Genomic DNA, 20,128 nt, shown 5'->3' with positions numbered 1-20,128 from the left:
GACTCCCTGAAGAGGAAATTAATGTCATTTCGAAACGTTGGAGGAAATTTTATTAAAAAATCCATATGTTCGAATGTTATCGTTTTGTTATTTAACCTTTTCTAATAATATTATAATTATTTAATGTTTATAAAAATTTTTATATGATTTTTAGTAAAATCTATTTTTCTATTTAATTAAAAATTGCATAAAAAAATAAGTTATTTTCCTCTTTTACTATATAGACAATTTTGAATTATAATGTTAATTAATTTCAAAGGGTTTCACCCTATTTACTTTAAGTCGTTGATATATTCAGTTTAGAAAAGTAAAGTAAAAACTCTTCTTTTTGGTTTTGGCCTATACGACTTTTATTAAAATTTAAAAAATGATTTGTTTCACGTTTCGACACAAATATTGTGTCCTTCATCGGAAACTACAATTAAACGTGTTTCTCGGAACAGAATACCTTATTTGGACACTATGTTGATAATAACCTACATAGTATAACAAAGTGCTGTTACTTTAGTTGACACTATAATTTTTAGGTTTTACACTCCTCAAGGTAATTTTAATGATTCTTCTTTCTCTTGTCACAGAGAAAAATGATTCACACTGACAATCGGATTTTTAATGTAGAACTAACAAATCTGATTTGTTACAACAAACCAGATTTTTTAGTTCTACATTAACAATCCGTTTATTAGATTTAACAAGTCCTGTATATGAAGAGAAAAAATAAGAGCCTCAGTAAAAAAAAAATAAATAAATGTTGAACTGACCTTGCAGTGGGTGCAATTGTGGATGACCGAGTACGATTGCCCGCAGTCGTATCGCGCCAATACCTCCTCAAACTCGCAGTGTAATCTGGCGGCGAGGGCATCGACTAGAAGTAGTTTATCCAAGGCATCAACGCATTTTTTGCCCCCATTCAAAACATCTTCAAGCGGGCCATCCTTGCCAGGCGTCAGGGCGTTAACCACCGCGTGCTCGCAGCAATGCCGTAGACGCAGGCCACTCGTGAACCAATATCGATTCTCCCTCGGGGTTAAAAAACTCAGCGGACTACCCCGACCAAAATCATCCCGACAGATGTCTCTCTTATGCGACTCCTCAAGGTAAAAAAGGCACTGTTCCGGAGCCACCCCATTGCCAGGACTTGTGTCCGCTCGCGACTTCCTGCCACCGCGATTTGAACCCCTCTCATTAATATCACCCATTGGCCTTTTCATACTGCTCCACGATCTTGATTTTCTTTTCTTAATTTTATCGCTGACAAGTTCAAGCCTTTCAATGACTTCACGAAAGGCAGCGTTACTATCACCCGGTGACTTCGGCCTACAGGGAAATGGACAATACTTGGGAACCTCCGGTGGACCACAACTGCCCTGAAGATCAGCTGGAGCTGGACCCGCTAGATCACATGCCGACAGCCACGGGTTAATTTGGTTCACCTCCCAAGTATATTCGTTGTAAGGATGGGCTTTTTGACGCTCTTGAACAACTTGCTGCTGACCTTGCCGCAAATTGTTACTTGCAATGTACTGATGAGCCATGAATGAACCGTTACGTTGCATGTAATCTTCATTACGTGAGAGGGGCGACTTTTGCGCCAAGGCCGATGAGACCTGAGCCGAGGGATTCGTAGAGCACAACATGGGCAATGCCATAAAGTACAAGATGAAAAACAATGTATTACCCAGGAAATTCCTTTCTTTTGTTTTTTTATTTTTTGAGAAATAAGGATTGGTATCCTTGAAGAGGGAAAGTTTACTTTCACGAGATTCGTGAATAGTTGACTTTGAGAGTAGGGCAGTGTGGGGGTTTCTTTTGTTCTTGTTTCGTCTTCTGCTCTTAAACAAGTAGTCACTTTTGTCGTTTCTAAAGTCATTGGTGCTCGAGTCTTTGTCTTTATAACAACAGTGAGACCGTGAAGGGGTCTTTTTCCTCTTGCTTTTAATATGTGAAAAATTCTCTTCGCAAACATCAGTCTCGTTGAAAAATCTCTCGACCCTCGTTTCACTCGCGATAATTCTTGTGGACTTGAAGGCATCGATGTAATATTCACCTGGCAATACGACGCACGTGGTTGTTTCTGATAAATTATTATTGATAAATTTTTTTCTCGCAATTTTCGTCTGTAGGGTCGTTTGGCGGTATTCTTCCTGAGTATCACGTTTTCGCTGATTTTTGAAATTTGGTACTTCTGTTTGGTAACTATTGACATGTTTTGCGTCGTAATTGCCGTTATCGTCGTAAATAAAGGCAGTGTAAGCAAGCACATTGTTAAAAGGTAAGCCCAAGAATTTGAACTTTTCATCTGTCGATGTGTCCACAAGAGAATTGGATGACTTTCGGTGGGGAATTTTTCTTCGTTTTGTGACCCATTCTTTTTGAAAATATGGATGATAGCGTTGACGTAACGTGGGGACAAAACACGAGTACGGCTGATCTGTTTGATCCGCATTGTGGATGTGAGAAGATGTGGCAAGGTTATCAGTCTCTCTGTCTGTGGGTTGTTTAACGGTTTGATGCTTGTGAGAGTAAGAATGTGAGATTGGAGAATACTGTTGACGGATGTGATTAAAGGAGGATAATTTAAATTCAGCCTGTGGTGCCGATATTTTGCTTTTGCTGGTAGTGGGTGGTCCCGAGACACGGGGCGGGTCGAGTCGCATGGGCATGAGATCGGGGACTCTTTCGAGGTCCCCACGTCTTTGTCGTCGACGCTCCTCGACGAGGACCGCCGAACGAAGGCGCAACTTTCGTTTTTCCTGGTGATCCCACTTTGTGACTTTGCGGGGGGTCCAAGGAACACCGCTCGATGATGAGGAGAGTATCTCCAAGTGCAAATGGAGAGGCTGTGCGTTTTGTGTTCGCGTATGCCGTGCTGCGGGAGGCCCCGCATCGCTGCCAGGAAGGCTTGAGCCCGCCTTTCGCCTCACGCGTACGCTGTTGGCTTTCGCCTTGGTGCCGTTCTGAACGGCTCTGAATCTCACCAAAACACGGTACTGATTCCGATAACTGATGGTGCTGGAGCCTCTTATTTCTGGTTTCTGACGGTGCGCTTTCCTCGCATACAGCTTCCTCCACGATGACCCGTGCACCTTGCATGGGTCCTTTCCAAATTTCGTTGAACCCCTGATGACGGATTTGACATCTGCTATCCCCTGATGGTTCTCGTATTGCCTCCACGATCTTGTGGTCGACGATCCAGAGAAAGGGTCGTCTGACTCGCCCGCCGGCGGCTCTCCTCTCGACGGAATCAGCCCCGCTCGTGCGTGTCCCGGGCCGATGGACCAGGAGCCTGCCTGTACGGTCCGGGTTGGCGGGGCCCTTAGAAGTTCCCCTGGGCCAGCGATGCACAATCGACAGCTCGCTGTTGCTGCTGTAGCTGTGACAGCAGCACCGACGAACTCTCGTCCTCTTCCAACACACTGACCACCCTCTCCCAGTAGTAGTGCCTGCCACTGGACACCTGCTCCTCTTGCTGCACGTAGTCCCCCTGCCGAGGCTCGCGAGCTTCCACAACAAGACACTGAGGTTCATGCTGCATCATGAACACGCGGCAATACCACCACGCTCTATCACTTCGTCACCGCCGATTATCACACTCGTCGAAAGACGCACAACGACGACGACCACGATGATGATGATGATGAACGTGTATCAGGCGACAATCCTCGGACCCGAACGCGACACCCCATGGGGACACACCCTCGAACGGATGTGACGAGGTCACGTCCCTTCTAACCTGTCAGCACGTCACTCTATGTAGGTCGTATCACGACAGGGTCGAGCACGCACTACTACGCGATACGAAAGTGAGGTTAAGTATTAGCACTCGCGACTCGAGGACGGCACCGTGTTACGACATAACCGCGCGCGCGCGCACCTTCGCGGCATTACTATAGGTCGTAGATTAATTCGACTTACTCAGACGAATCCATCTTCTGCTTCGACCTTCATCGTAATGCTTTCCAAATGATCTGATCAACCTCTTCCTAATTTCAACTGATCCTGCAGTTGTCACTTCTTAACTTTCAAACAAGTCTTCTTATCCACCTTTTCACTGATACGACACACACTCACACCTCAGTCACTTAATTCACGCGAATCATCACCAAGTCATTACTACCATCTCTTTTTAATTTTAAAACCTTTTAACAGCTTACTCTACTACCGACACTCTAATTTTTTTTTTTTCCTAATAAAATAAATCTATTCAACAGTAACAGACATAGCTATCATCAATTTCCTTAATTCCACTGATACTCAATGACTAATCCCTCCTTATCCGTTAATCCTGCATTATCCCTTTGATTTACATCTTCCTTGCCGGGGATGTAAACTCTTGTTCAATCAAACTTACAGTACATTGACACACTGGAATCAAAAAAAATTCAAATCGAAAATCACTTTGCGAAAAATTGACTGATTGTGTGAGAGAGTGAGAGAGAAAGAGAGGGAGAAAGGTACACTTTACTTTTTTGGATCCCGATTTGTATATTTAGGTTTTGCTTGCGAATTTGCAAAAACAGACACCTAGACAGAAGAACGAGATATATCCACGACAGGGGAAAAAATGACATGAAAAGTCGTGGAGTTTTGCAGGTGTCACACGAACCGCCGGTCGTTCTTCGAACCGTCAGTGGAGGACGGGCGTCGCGAGGTCCGCCATCTTCGTTTTTGCCGCTCCCCGCCCGGGCAACCCAACGCCTCCACCCCAGCGCTCTTCTGCTCTACACCACCACTCTTCACTTCCTATATCTCTCTCTCCACCCCCGATTTTCTCGCGCAGCCCGTCCGTTTCCACCCCTTCCGTTCACGGCAACCTTGTCGCCCCTGTCTCCTCTAGTCGACGTTCCACCAACTTTTTACTTCCCCATCTATCTGCTGGACCACCATCCCCCCACCCCCTCCACCTCCTCTTTCTCTTTTGCTTCTCTCAGCTTGATACTTCTCCTCTCAACGCGTTACTCGAGAAAAACCGGCAGAACCGTCGATCCTCTGCACACTATGGATTCGTGGCCTGATTAATTTTAAGTCCCGGACCATTTCTCATTAATCCTCCAACAATCATCATATCACCAAAAATCATATATATGTGCCAAAATAAAAAGAACTTTTTAAACTATAATGCCAAACACGTGTCATGTAACAGAATTTTCAATCAAAATAATAAAAATTTATCTAATTTACATCAATATTTTTAAACATTCCATTCTGTAAAGAAAAATAAGAATAGTAGAATATATCTATCCTGCTATGAAAGAACCTTAACCTACTGAACCTTAAGCCATGGTTTTCAACATGTCTGGAGCAGTGAACTCTCCTATCATTTGAGGGAAAAAAAAAATTCAAATTTTCCCCTGCCGCGCTTTAAAGGACGCAAGCGCTTCTATTTATTTCAACGAAGGCGACACTCTACGGATATTTTGAAAAGGTGTCCATCCCACACCCTCATGGTGCGTATGCTGTCGCGTTTGGGGTTGAAATAAAGTGCGCATGACCGAGATGAAGGACATTTTAGCGAATCGATTATTTGCAACCAGCTGCAGCAAGCAGAGAGCGGGTTTTAGTCACGCGGCGGCCTGTCCGTCAGCTTATCTGGTTGCTACTCGTTGAGCAACCTAAGACAATAAACTTTGCTACTTGTCCTCAAATTGCTTTAAAGCAACAACATACACTTTCCAGATGCCGTTACAATTCCTTTAGACCACAACTTTTCAGACAAATATTCCATGTAGCACATGAATTTTCATTTATCACATTAAATATCATCTTTTTTCACTGATATATTATCAAATAAAAGCTGATTACTAAATATTTATAAAAGAAAAATTAAAAATATGTATTAAAGTTTTTTTATACCCCTATGGTTATATCTTATACGAAGAAATGATGTCATTTTACATATATATATATATATATATATGATATTTAATAGTAAAAAAATCTTTGTTACTTTAAAAATAACTAATTTTATTGGCTTCAAATATATTCCTGTGCAGAAATTGACCCAACTGAACATAGTTAAAACAGGGGCCTATACAGGATCTTGACAGTTTTCCTAGTTTGGAAAAAATGGAAATAAACTAAATTTTTTTAGGCCCTATTGTAAATTTCTTTAATGATACCTTACAGGTGTCCTGTGTAAGATCTTTTATTATATAGAAATCTATACATACTCCTACATAAAGTCAATTCGATATTCTATGAAAAACCCTACGTCCCAATCAAAAATTTACTAATGGCGCAGTACTGGCACCCAGTATTGGCACCAGAGTTGGCGTAACTTTGGGATGATAACATTTTATCAGTATTGGCTGCCAAAGTTGGCACCAGTACTAGCAAACACTACTGGTTCAGTACTGGCTGAGTACTGGTAGTTTTGTAATTTATTGTATACGAAAAGAAATCTTTAACTGTAACAGAGATAAGTTTCACTGCAATAGTGAAATCTCTGCTCCAGGTAATACATACTTTTCTTAGGAAAAAGTGTGTGAAATTTTTAGTAACCCAACACAAATTAAATATTAATTAAATTAGTCAACTAACTAATTAATATTTTATTATATATAAAATCGAAAACACCAAGAGTTTTTATTTCTTATTAAGTATAATATATATTGCAAATTATTATTTAAAAAAATCAAAAAATAAATATAAAAATATGTTTATTATAAAACCAAAGATTTTATAATATATAAAAACAGTTCAGTAAAAATAAAAATGTTTATAAAATAATTATAATGGATATAATTATACAATTAGCTATTTAATTATTTTCTTATTCACTTTAATTACCCATGTGCGAAATGCCAAGAGTGCCAATACGGACCAACATTGGCCAAGTAATGTCCGCCGAAGTATGGCAAACGTTACTGCACCAATACTGGCGATCAATTCGTCCCATTATTGGGCCAATATTGGCACCAATTCTCGGTTACTCTAATTTGCCATTATTGGGCCAAACTCTGTCCCATTACTGGGCCAATATTGGCAATGCGTCTCAGTTACTCCAATTTGCCATAATTGGGTCGAACTCCGTCCCATTATTGGGCCAATATTGGCACTGTTTCTCGGTTATTCTAATTTGCCATTATTGGGCCTTCTCTGTGCCATTACTGGGCCAATATTGGCACCGCGTCTCAGTTACTCCAATTTGCCATAATTGAGCGAAACTCCGTCACACTACTGGGCCAATATTGGCACCAATACTTGGTAATTCTACTTTTCCATAATTGAGACGAAGTCTGTCCCATTACTGGGTCATTATTAGCTCATTGACGGCTGAAATGTTGAATTTATTTTAACATGTCGTTTTTTCCACAGTTGGAACGAATCTTGGTCCAGTAATGGCGCATTAACGGCTGAAATGTTCCTCAAATGCAGCTTATTAAACCATTTTTGTGTTGAGATTCCCATAACCGCGTATAGTGTAGTGGTTAGCGTGTTAGACTTCGGTGCGTTAGGTTGCAAGTTCGATTCCCGCGAGCGTTACAAATTTTCAAATGTTTAAACAATTGTGCTTTCTGTCAGGACTTGAATTATAAATGTATAATTATTCCGATATTGCCCGTGTAAATAAATAAATAAATAATGAATTAATGAGTTAATTAATTAATATTTATAATTTTTTAAACTTTTTTAAACTTTGACAATACTGGGCCACTAATGGCAGCCAAGATTGGCCCAGTAATGGCGTCTGATACTTGGCTGCCGACGTCCAACCGCAGTTAACACCACAAGAGTTGGCCCAATATTGTCTGCCAAGACTTGGTGCCCGATTTGACAATGCTGGGCCAATATTGGCGCATGTTGGTTTACGCACTTGGGTATTTGCATTAAAATAAATTTTTGAAAAACTTTTTTAAGAAAATAAAAGTTGTTTTTTAATTTTTAACAAGTGTTGTCGAGAAAATTTTCTTAAATTTTCATTTTAAAAATTATTAATTTTTTTATAAAACATTTTATTTATTTTTAGTTTGATCGTTTAAAATTTTTTTTGGTTTATTGCATATCTGAAAACAATAAAAAAAAAACTTGCAAAATGTTTTGGAATTAGTCTCAGGAAACTTTTTGTTTAAATAATTTTACCCACAAAAAAGCAAAATTAAATTACCTTTTAATTTTCAAAAATAAAATCAAAGTGAAAAAATTTTTATAAACAAAATATTTAAAATCCATAAACGCAACGTTTATAACGTTAAAGTTATACGCAACTGAATAATTACTTTTTTTTTATCCTCCATATACACTCACATTCAGATGCGTGTAATTTTAAAATATGTTTATTGATTTTAATTTTCAACTAGTGTTTTTTTAAAGGATTTTTCATGTACTTTACAATGTCATAAAAAGTTTTCCGAAAAAAATTTTTAACCCCATTTTTTTTAAAATTAACCCTTACTTTTAAGTTTTGACCTTCTTGGACAATTTTTTTTCCTTTTTCTGTATTTTTATTAGAAAGGTGAGATTTTTGATAACTAAAAAAAATATAAAAGCAAAGCTGAGAAAACAAAAATTTTGCGAGAAAATATAAGAAAGACAATTTCATTACTCTTTTTTTCTTGTTTTCACGAAACCCTTTTTTCGGCCTACTTTCAAACCTATACATTATGTTTAATCGGAAATATGTCAGTTTTCTAAAAAAAAAATATATAAAAAAAAAATTTTATTAAATTTGATTTTTTTATCTAAAAAAAGAAGGCTTAATTTTAAAAAAATAGGAATTAAAAAAATTTTGTTTGATAGAAAATATTTTTTTTTTTTACTGAAAAGTATACATGAAAAATGCGTCAAAAAACACTAGTTGTAAATTAAATTCATAAAGGTTTGAGATAATTATGTGGATTTGAAAATGTCAGTGTCACTTAGGAAATGAAAACTTCCATTACTTATTTCTAATTTTTTTTTTTTAAATGAGCTAATATTTTAGGGATTTGTTACTCTCATATAAGGCAACAATATACTAAAGTTACAAGTTACCAGTTCAATAACTTCAAACTTTAGACTTGGACAGTTCAGGAATTTTACCTCTTATATACAGGGTGTTCAAAATGTATGGATAAACGATAAAATATCTCGAAACTTATGCATTTTCGAGAAAAATGATCGAAACACAAAAGTTGTTCCGATTGAAGGGAATTAAATTCAATTTTTGAAACAAACACTGAAAAAAATGTTGCCGAGAAATTCAACTACCATTAGGTAGTTGGCTAGAAAGTAGCGTAGAATTTTCTTTCAAATGAATTTTCATTTTTTTCGAATTATTATTTAATAGAATTTCTATATACCTAACCGATTTTTCATACTGCAGAATTTATACTTAACCGAAAAATCATTTAACAAAATTTCTAATTGATATAGAATTTTCATTTGTCCGAAATTTTGCAAATGGCCGAACAAACAATTGACAGAAAGATTTCGTCGCGATTTTGAAAATCAAACAATCACAATCTTATGGATGATTTTTGATTGATTGATTTTAAAAATCGAATTAGAAATTCTGTTAAATGATTTTTCGGTTAAGTAAAAATTCTGTATTATGAAAAATTGGCTATATGGAAATTGTATCAATTAATAATTCGAATAAATGAAAATTCATCTGAAAGAAAATTCTATGCAAAGAAATTCTACCGAATAAAAATTCTTTAAAATGCATATTAAATTCGAACAAATATAAAAATTTTGTGAAGTGAATTTTTGGTTATATAAAAATTGTGTAATATATGGGCGATTCCACGTGAGATTTACCTATGACCTTTTAAATTCGTCTAAATGTATTTTTTCTTATTCTTTGCAGAAAAAAAAGGTTTACGTATTTTTTTATTTTTTTATAAGTGCTCAAATTTTCGAGTTATGAATTTTTCAAAATCTGATTTTTTCAAGTTTTTTTGAAATACACCTAATTTCAATGACATGTAACTCTAAAAGTATTGAATTTAGGAATTATGATTAAGATACAAAAAAGTTTCAGTTTTTTATCGACTTTCAAAATATGTTAACGAACAAAAAAATTTTGAATTTGTTTATAAAAAACAGCAATTTTTCATAAACAAATTAAATTTTTTTAAATTTAGACGCGATTTATTTTAATTTTTGTTTAATTTTTACACACATGAAAATAAAAAGAAAATTTTGTAATAAGTTTTAGAGTGGGCCTGATGATCCTTTTGTTTATATAATTGGTTTTAAAAAAACATTTTACTTTTTTTTTCGTTTTTTTTTCTTTTTCAAAATGAAAAGTGTTTTTAACACTAGGATCTACTAGTAAACTCATAGAAAAGCAAATTAAAATCCATTATATTTTGAAAAATAAAAAAAAAAAACGAAAAAAAAAAGTAAAATGTTTTTTTAAATCAAATTATATAAACAAAAGGATCATCAGGCCCACTCCAAAACTTATTACAAAATTTTCTTTTTATTTTCATGTGTGTAAAAATTTAAAAAAAATAAAAAAAATCGTGCCTAAATTTAAAAAAATTTAATTTGTTTATGAAAAATCGCTGTTTTTTATAAACAAATTCAAAATTTTTTTTTTCGTTAACATATTTTGAAAGTCGATAAAAAACTGAAACTTTTTTGTATGTTAATCATAATTCCTAAATTCAATACTTTTAGAGTTACATGTCATTGAAATTAAGTATATTTCAAAAAAACTCGAAAAAATCAGATTTTTAAAAATTCATAACTCGAAAATTTGAGCACTTATAAAAAAATAAAAAAAATACGTAAACCTTTTTTTTCTACAAAGAATAAGAAAAAAATATATTTAGACAAATTTAAAAGGTCATAGATAATACTAATTCGAACAAATAAAAATTCGTCTCGAAAAAAATTATGACAAATGAAATTCTATAAAATCAAAATTCTAACTAATGATTTTTAGAACATAATAATGCGTTCCATATTTTATCGGAAAAAATTCCAAATTTTTTTACAGTGATATATTATAAAAATGCACTTTTTTGGAGAATCGAGCACATAAAATTTGGGGATTTTAAAAGCGGAGGAATATTAAAAATTATCTTATTCTGTAATAATTTTAAATATTGAGAATAAATGAGCTATGAATATAAATGAAGTGCGTTGTCTGAAAATATTTATATATGTGAGGACAAATTACCTTAGAGGCAAGGTTCGTTGATCATAGATATATAGGTCATCCAATCCCATATGTCAATGTGTCATGGTACCAACAGCAATTGACGACATTTGTGTGTCCATGTGTATGGTAAAATAAACAATTAGACAGATGTATAGATGTCCAATACATTTGCAGATACGTCTCAAACATTGCGCTTGCAGATGATCAACAGATCTTGCTTCTCATCCCTTGACATTTCCATTTCGCTTTTAAGCAAGCTCCAACACTGTGATAGCAGGTACTGTAAATCAACAACAGTAGGTGATTATTGTAATGTTACTAAGAAAGTAATTATATAATAATAAAATGCTTCGTCTGTCCTTCTGTCCTAACTTGAAGTTGGCCTTTTCTGATTTCACGTGTTTTTTTGAATAGTAATCTTATGACGTGTCAAATTTTGACAATTCTTTTTCTCATTTTTGCCAAAGTTGTATAATTGTGTTTCCAAATTTCGAAATAAGTTTCTTTAAAATTCCAAATTCGAAAATTCAATTCACGAAGCTGAAGTACACAACGTTTACCAACGAAATTTTTTTTAATGTTGTATATTGATTCAAAAATTGTATACAAATACAAAAAATTTATGTTGAGAAAAAAGATGCGCCAGGAAATTTCGTACAAGATAGTAATTTGAAAAAAATTAATTTTTAAGGTACCCGGGGCCAACGAATACCTATTAAATATTAATTATAAAAACACAGGCCTCGAATCAACTTAAAGACACAAAAAGTCGTTTTAGTCAATTTATATTCAAAAAAAAAGTGGATTTGTTTTTTATTTTAACAAAAATATTTTACAGATTTTTAAATAGATTTTTTTTTTAATAACAATCCTTTTCGAAGGGTTAAAGTTGAAATTTTTGGAAATAATTAAATTTCAAAAGATATTGTTAATTTTCAAACAATTATTAAATTTTACAGTACTAAAAATAATTTATCAAACAATTTTTGGAAAACATTTTTTAAATTTAATTGAATTTTCAAAGATTTAAAATTGAGATTTTTGAATTTAATTGAATCTTTAAGGCCAGGTCCAAGTCGTGTCAGCTGTTCCATTGAAACTTCAAAGGAACAGCTGACTCAACTTGGACCTGGCCTTAAGTGTTTTGTAATTAAAATTTTAGAAGATTTCACTAAAAATTTATTAGAAAATGCGGACAAAATACAATAATTTGAAAATCCTTTTTAATTGAACAAGTGTTTCAGATAGTTGAATTTTCAAAGAATATTATTAAAATAGTTAAAAATAATTGAATTTCCTTAGAGTTATAATTGAAATTATTAAATTTGAAAAAAAAATTTTCGATGGACAATTTCAGAAATAATTAAATTTTAGATGCTTTTAAATTCAAATTATTGAAAATTCAATTAATTTTGAATTCAAATTTTTGAGAATAAGGGCGCACTCACACCTTTTGGCTGCCTGCCTGCCTGCAGGAGTTGTCATGGCAACGTGTAGGAGTAACAGAGAGAGAAAATTCAAATTTGAATTTACTATCTCTGTTACTCCTTCACGTTGCCATGACAACTCCTGCAGGCAGGCAGGCAGCAAAAAGGTGTGAGTGCGCCCTAATGAAATTTTATTTGATTTTAAATTTGGAAAATAATTGAATTTCACTTCATTTTGAGTTGAAAATTTTGGGAAATAATTGAATTTTAATTGAAATTTTGGATAATAATTTAATTTAAGTTCATTTTTGATTGAAAATTTGGATAATTAATTTTGAATAGAAATTTTAGAAAATAATTGAATTTTATTTCATTTTAAATTGAAAACTTGGTAAATAATTAAATTTTAAATTGAAAATTTTGGATAATTATTGGATTTTTAATTGATTTTGAATTAAAATTTCGGGTAATAATTGAATTTTAGTTTATTTTGAATTGAAATTTTTAAAAAATAATTCAATTTTATTGTGATATTTTTTTTAAATTATAAACAATTGTTAAATTTCATAAAAATTTTAATTGAAAAATAATTTTTATATAATTGAATTTGTGATGTATTTCATTAAATTTATTTTTTAAAAATTCAAAATTCAAAATTTTTTGAATAATTCCGAAAATATTGTAAAAATTGTTTGCCCATTATCGGGCTAGGCTTAAAAGTTTCGTAATAAGAAGTAGTTTTTTTGAAAAAAATTGATCAGTACGTCAAATGACTTTTTTTCATTGAAACTCAATAATTTGATTAGTAATATCGTTTAAAAAAAATTTCGATTTTTTTTTTTTTTTTGAAAAGTACGTTTAAAAACACACATTTTGAAGAACAAATGCTTTTAAAATTGATGCATTTTTAAGGAACTTATGAGCACTCAAAAATTAAAAGTCATTAAAATTCTCCGATTTTCAAAATTCCATAACTTGAAAACGGCTTGCTAAAAAAATTTGAAAAAATTCAGGGAAGCTAGTCTCAATTAGTACTAAAAGAAAAAAAAATCAGAGATGCAATTGCAGATGGACTTACACTTTGGCGTGGAATACATCATATATTAATCTGCAGACGACACAGATATAACTGGCATAATGCAATCAGCAGAGTTCGGAATGTAAATTACTGTGTGCATTTAACAGTAAAAAGTCCAAAATGTGACACCTTTTCGAGTGAAAGGAAGCGAGCAGATTGGCGAAGCAAAATGATGGAGTCGCCGCCCTGGTGAATGGCGGGAGAACTAGAGTTAGTGGAAAAAATTCAAATAATGTATGGGAAAAAGATTAATTATTTAAATAATTAATTCACTAATTGTTATGTCACCCTAAATATTGTAGAATTGTACAATGTAGTTTTTAATTTATCCTATAGAAAAGAAATCTTTCAAAAAAAGCTTATCCTTTTTAAATTATAGCGCGTTGTTCACGATCAGTACAAACATACATATATATGTATATCATATATGCATAGAATCACTCTAAACGACTTAACTTAGTTTATGTTCCTTTGCTTTGATTACAAAAGTTTTGTAATTGTTAATAAATAACAAATTGGTGATTTTTGCTCATATTTGTTAAAAAGAAAATGAAAATGTCTACAAGGAAACGTAGAATGTGTTACGTACCTCAGTGCGAAGTCAAGGAGAGTATAACTGAAAACATAAGTTTTCACAAGTTTCCAAAAAATGAACGTCAAAAAAAGCAGTGGTTAAAAATATTAAAAATGAAAAGCGAAAGTATCACAAAACACACACTGGTGTGTAGTAAACATTTTCTAAAGCAGGATTATTTTATTAGTAAGTCAAAAATTAAAGTTACCTTTTATATTTAGTAAATTAAAAGGAAGTAAGTCTTTCATCGAAATTTTATGCAAATATTTTACTAATCACTACAATATTTATTTTAAAGATGCCAATGGATTCAGAAGAGATTTAAAGAAAAATGTAGTTCCTTCATTATATTTACCTGTTACTTTAATTACACAAAAAATAAAAAATCAAAACACAATGAAGGAAAGAGAGATGCGAGTAATGAAACGTAATAACTCTAAGAGGTATAATATTTATTTTCCATATGTTATTAATAAAGTTTTTTGATTAAATTTGAAATGAAAATTATAAATAAAAAATACTTATATATATATATATATATATATATATAAAAGTGTTTGAAAAATAGAAAGCAAAACTTACAAATTATTCTTTTTTTAATGATTCGTTCTTTTATCGATAATTTTATTTTGTAGAGTACAATTTGAAAAATCATATTTTTCATTAGAACTGTAGGGTCAGTTAGGGTAATTAGAAACGAAAGATTTTTGAGCTTAATTTACATACAAATAAATATTTTCGACATCAATATTTCAATCTCAGGCTTAAAAATTGAAAATTGCGGTTACGTTATTGGTGAACATTAGAAATTCTGTTTCCAATTACCCTAAATGATCCTGTATATGATTTTTAGTTAAATAAAATATTATTTAACTTTTTTATTACTCTATTTTTTTCACTTTTTTACTTACCTGAATAAATAAATAACACTGAAAAATTAAATTATTTTTTATTTGTTTTTAATTGAATTTTTCACACTGTTTAGGTTTTTGAATTTGCATAAACTGCAACGTCTCCATAGAGATGATGAAGATATAGTCGATGTTGAAATGCATACAGAGTTGAAGGTGAATGATAACATTGAAAAGTCTATGGAAATTCAAGTGCAAAAGTGTAGTATGTGTCAAGGTACAAGAATAATTACGCGTAATATGAAGACAATTGAAAAAGTTATGTTTGACAAAGAAGTTCAAACGGAAAAGGAAACTTGCGACAAGTCTCTCCAAGTACAAGAAAGCTTCATTTTTTCCGATTTCTTAGACACAGACACTAAATTAAATACTGTCTCAGGTGTAACATCCTTCGATAATTTCGCCTATTTAAAATCTTCAATAGAAAAAGTGAAGAAAACAAATCAAATGGGAAAAGCGACTTCCAAATTGAATTTAAAAGACCAAATTATTTTAACTTTAGCAAAGTTGAAGTTAAATTTAAGTTTCGCTTGCATAGCCATTCTTTTTAGGGTATCTCGCCAAACATGCAGAAATGAATTCTATACCATGCTTGGATTACTAAGTGCGTGTTTGTCGCCTCTTATTCGATGGCCTCCAAAAGATGAAATTTTAGAAAATATGCCAAAATGCTTCAAATTTTTTCCATCGACACGAGTTATTTTTGACGGAACCGAAATACCCATTCAAAAAAGAAAATGTTTAAAATGTAGAATCGCGACTTATTCACAGTATAAAAGTGGACATACTGTTAAATTTATTGTAGGAATAACTCCATCAGGTCTAATATCTTTCGTCAGTGATTCATATGCAGGACGTGCCTCCGATAAACAAATAATTGTTGAATCTGGTATTCTTGATAAATTGATTCCTGATGAAGATAGTGTAATGTGCGATAAAGGTGTGTTAATCCAAAATGAGTGTAAAAAGCGTAAAATTAAATTAATTATGCCCTGCTCTAAGAGTAAAATTGTTGTACAATTCTCACCACAGGAAGCGAATTTAAATCAAAAAATTGCTTCAGCGAGAGTACATGTAGAAAGATCGATTCAACGTTTAAAAATTTTCAAAATTTTGAAAGGTCCCTTAAGTTGGGATGTAGTTTCTTGGAGTCCTGAAATAATGCGTGTTATCTGTGGACTTGTAAACCTTTCACCTCCGATATTAAAAGAAGACAAGTTTTAATAGGAAAAAAGTTTTTTCGTTTTTTTTTTATCTTAAATTTCATTTTTATTGTTAAGTGTATTCTGCATATTAAAAACATTTCTAAAAAATAAAAAGTATAAAACTTTAAAATTTGAGAAATTTTTAAAAACTTATATTGCATTAAACCCTCGGTAAATTTAATTTTTTACTGGTTTCTCTCACTCGAGCCATATGTATTGCTGCCTCACATAGTGGTACTCCTATAAGCAGCAACATATAAAAAATAAAATAACCAAAATTGCACTTTTATTAAAAAATTTAATGTTATTTTTTCAAAAAAAAATTAAAATGTTAAAGTTTTTGAAAATGTTGATACATTGAGTTTTGAAAATTTTTAAATACATAAATAACATTGAATATATATCTTGGAAGAATTGATATACTTTCCAAGTTATTAAGGACGTTTATTCTAGAAAAGCAGATTTTTAGAAAAAAATTTACAATTGTTATTTAAAAAGTAGAAATATTATTATTATTTTCTGAAAGAATAAATGTCAATTTTCTAGAAAAAAATTTAATTATTTAAACATTATTCAAGTAATCAAAACATTTTCATATCGCTTTTTGCCGATTTTTTAAAAATGATTCGATTTGAATCAATGATGGTTTATTTTCTCTATAGAAAATAATAGTAATTTGTTTCAAAAATATTTCACTCTTTTTGAACAAATGACTATATTTTCAAAACGGTAAATTTGTAAAGAATCATTTTCTGAAAAATAAGCAATCATTGATTCAAATCGAATCATTTTTAAAAAATCGGCAAAAAGCGATATGAAAAATGTTTTGATTACTTGAATAATGTGTAAATAATTAATATTTTTCTAGAAAATTGACCTTTATTCTTAAAAAAATTAATAATATTTTTACTTTTTAAAAACAATTTTAATTTTTTTCTGAAGGTCTGCATTTCGGGTATAAACGTCCTTAACATTTTTTTTAAGTTAAGTAGTTTTAAGTTACTTAAGTTTATTTTCTAACTATAACTCAAAGTTTCTTTCATATGTAACATTAAATTTTTTGTAAAACTCTAGATATTTATATAAAAAACGTGAAGCTTTCGTTTGTAATAATAAAAAAAGTAGATACATTCACCGTCTCAAAATGAATGTGACTGAAAACAACTTTGTAAAAAATAAAATATACTTATAATGAATAGTTAGAATTTCGAGTATTATTAAACTTCACCTTTTCTTATGCAAAGTCTAATTTATTAATTTTATACCCGAAAGTAGCGATTGTAGAATATCGTCTTCCAGATCTTGTGTCATTTTTACGATTGTCTGCTTTTTTTGATAGTGACATAAATTATTTATGGATACACCCGTAACAAAATTTGCCTTCTTTTTCCATTTACCCCAATTTTGTTGTAAATCGGTACAACTTAAATTCGGCAAGTTCTCTAGCCCTATACTGGAACATATATATGTATATATAAATAAAATTTGGCATGAAAAAATGAAAAAAAGCAATATAAAATACATATATCAAAAGACACTTTGAAAATTCTTCTTCATATGTATATGAAAAAATTCCACAATTTACATCTAACAATTACACTCATTAAAAGAATTAGAATTGTTGAAAAATTTTATTTATTTTGTAAAATTTTCAAAGTTACTGTCTTTTTGGCAAATCATTTTAATAAATTTTTCTTCCCAACTGACCGATTTATATACATCAAAGTTCCAAATACGTGCTTGCATTTACCATTTGCTCCAGCTATACAAGAGCAATAAGGTATCATACTTTTTTTTTTAATTGTGATTACCACTTTGTAACAAGTTGTTTTATCTCGACAAGAAGACATACAAAGAGAAACAATTTTCATTTTGTCACTTACACGACTTTCAAAGCCACATTGAATAATACGTTTGTTTATTAATATTTGTTCTCCTTCTTTCAATGGGCGTTTTAAACCTCCTGCAAATTTAAAAATGTTTGCAAGACTAATATTTTTAATCATTATACATATACTACTCAAAAAATAATTTGTAAACATCTGACTGTAACGCAGAAATGTAAATATTTAGACGTCATAGCTCGTGTATGTATACATATATATGTATGTTTGTACTGATCGTGAACAACGCGCTATAATTTAAAAAGGATAAGCTTTTTTTGAAAAATTTCTTTTCTATAGGATAAATTAATAACTACATTGTACAATTCTACAATATTTAGGGTGACATAACAATTAGTGAATTAATTATTTAAATAATTAATCTTTTTCCCATACATTATTTGAATTTTTTCCACTAACTCTAGTTCTCCCGCCATTCACCAGGGCGGCGACTCCATCATTTTGCTTCGCCAATTAGCAGAATATATTGCAGCCAATCAGGTGATCGAAAAATCCCCTGCAATCGCATGATTAGCTGAAATATATTCTGCTAATCTGCTTCATGTGAAGGTCTAGGAAGAATAGAAAGGTAACCGGAAGACTGAGTTAGAGAAGGATAGACATATTGTTTGTCCTTCTCTAACTCATTATTCTGGTTGCGTTTGCGATTACGATTCCGGTTACGTTTCTTTTCACGTTGGCCTTGACTATACACTGTAAAAAGACTTAATGGAATTTTACCACTTTGAAAGTGGGAAAGATTATTACCCACTATCAGAACGGCACCTTTACTGTCGATGGGAATAAAATTTTTAGGTTATGTAATTTTCCAGACGAGATGGGAAAATTGCCACGAACTGTACAGTTACACTTTCTGGTATTTTAAACGCAGGAGAAAGTAAATATACAGACATCAGTACTTTTCCGAAATTTTATAAAATATTAAATTTTTATGTTTAGAAAAAAATATAGGAATAATTTATACTTTTTATGCGATTACGATGAAGGTATTTACTTTTAAGTTATTAATATTCGCTAAAGAATTTTATAAAATAAAGAAAAAATAATTATAAACACAATTAGACTCTATATTTTATTCCTATATTTTTGCACAAGAAACATTAACATTTTTGTTTTTCATATTCAAGTTTAATTTAAATTATGAACAAAAACTTTTATGAATTGTCCTATGTAAGGATAAAATAACTCGTGTCGTAAAATTTTACCATTTTTACGTCATCTTTACAATCAAAAAGACAATTGTCGATGAATGCCGACTGCTGCCAGGCATTAACGATTGCACACAGCGCATAAATCGTAAATGTGTGCGTATATTATGAATTTCAAAATTGGGGAATTTTCCAAAAATTGTTAATATTACTTTTAAAAAATGGTAATTTTACACGCTAATGTATTTTTCTAAAGAAACGGGAATATTACCAACACTTGTGATTATACTACATTAAAAACAGGAAAAATACTACAGTGTGGAATTGTCATTTTTGCTTTAGTAAGGTTACGTTCGCCAATGGTAATTTTCCCATCTAGTGCAGTTTCACAGCCTTCAGTCATTTCGTCCTTTTGAAAGTGGGTAACATTACCCACTTTAAAAGTAGGAATTTCGCCGAGGAATGGAAAATCCCAATATTCGAAATAGTAAAATTACCAAATATTGTATTTTCCATTTTGGACCCTGTATTATTTCTGCATTTAATATAGTATTTGTGCCATGGATTCTTAAAAGTAAAATTCCTATCTTTGGGAAAATTCTGTTTGGACTTTTTACAGTGTACCGTAAACGCCTTTTAAAAAACTGACTCTAAAAAGTTGTTACATTTTGGACGTTTTACTGTAAATTGCACATAGTATGTACATATCTGTTGTTTGCAGATTAATATTTGTTATTTTTATTTTGTAATTGATTGTAGTTTCAATAATCATTTTGATTAAAAAAA

General features: G+C 31.7%; 3 protein-coding genes across 3 annotated transcripts in view; 1 reads left to right on the top strand and 2 right to left on the bottom strand.

Annotated features, from left to right (window-relative positions):
- The window catches only part of LOC127279661 (uncharacterized), an 81,744-nt gene extending 76,873 nt beyond the window's left edge, over positions 1 to 4,871 (bottom strand). Inside the window, exon 1 of the mRNA XM_051302170.1 lies at positions 762 to 4,871. Within this exon, the coding sequence (XP_051158127.1) occupies positions 762 to 2,663 (1,902 nt within the window). The 5' untranslated portion in view covers positions 2,664 to 4,871. The remainder of the gene's footprint in view (positions 1 to 761) is intronic.
- A 9,155-nt stretch (positions 4,872 to 14,026) lies between these two features.
- On the top strand, positions 14,027 to 16,881 carry LOC127279663 (uncharacterized). The gene is made up of 3 exons (XM_051302173.1): positions 14,027 to 14,360; positions 14,473 to 14,617; positions 15,160 to 16,881. The coding sequence occupies exons 1-3, from the start codon at positions 14,150 to 14,152 to the stop codon at positions 16,307 to 16,309; spliced, it is 1,506 nt and encodes a 501-aa protein (XP_051158130.1). The 5' UTR covers positions 14,027 to 14,149; the 3' UTR covers positions 16,310 to 16,881.
- On the bottom strand, positions 16,398 to 18,077 carry LOC127279639 (uncharacterized). Its single transcript, XM_051302126.1, has 3 exons — positions 17,998 to 18,077; positions 17,556 to 17,743; positions 16,398 to 16,530 (listed from the first exon to the last, which is right to left on the bottom strand). The coding sequence occupies exons 1-3, from the start codon at positions 18,075 to 18,077 to the stop codon at positions 16,451 to 16,453; spliced, it is 348 nt and encodes a 115-aa protein (XP_051158083.1). The 3' UTR covers positions 16,398 to 16,450.
- Between the last annotated feature and the right edge of the window lie 2,051 nt (positions 18,078 to 20,128).

The sequence above is a fragment of the Leptopilina boulardi genome, unplaced genomic scaffold (assembly GCF_019393585.1).
Source record: "Leptopilina boulardi isolate dan_hultmark-lab unplaced genomic scaffold, ZJU_Lbou_2.1 LbouV2_221, whole genome shotgun sequence".
In the NCBI taxonomy this organism is placed as follows: domain Eukaryota; kingdom Metazoa; phylum Arthropoda; class Insecta; order Hymenoptera; family Figitidae; genus Leptopilina; species Leptopilina boulardi.
This window is presented reverse-complemented; position numbering and strand designations above follow the sequence as displayed.

Excerpts from the sequence above, each read along its gene's own strand:
- LOC127279663 (XM_051302173.1), top strand. The coding sequence starts at position 14,150 with ATGAAAATGTCTACAAGGAAACGTAGAATGTGTTACGTACCTCAGTGC. Across the intron at positions 14,361-14,472 it reads AAAGCAGGATTATTTTATTA|ATGCCAATGGATTCAGAAGA; the intron begins GTAAGTCAAAAA and ends TTTATTTTAAAG. Across the intron at positions 14,618-15,159 it reads AAACGTAATAACTCTAAGAG|GTTTTTGAATTTGCATAAAC; the intron begins GTATAATATTTA and ends CACACTGTTTAG.
- LOC127279639 (XM_051302126.1), bottom strand. The coding sequence starts at position 18,077 with ATGATACCTTATTGCTCTTGTATAGCTGGAGCAAATGGTAAATGCAAG. Across the intron at positions 17,744-17,997 it reads ACTTTGATGTATATAAATCG|TATAGGGCTAGAGAACTTGC; the intron begins GTCAGTTGGGAA and ends TATATGTTCCAG. Across the intron at positions 16,531-17,555 it reads TCTACAATCGCTACTTTCGG|GAGTACCACTATGTGAGGCA; the intron begins GTATAAAATTAA and ends TGCTGCTTATAG.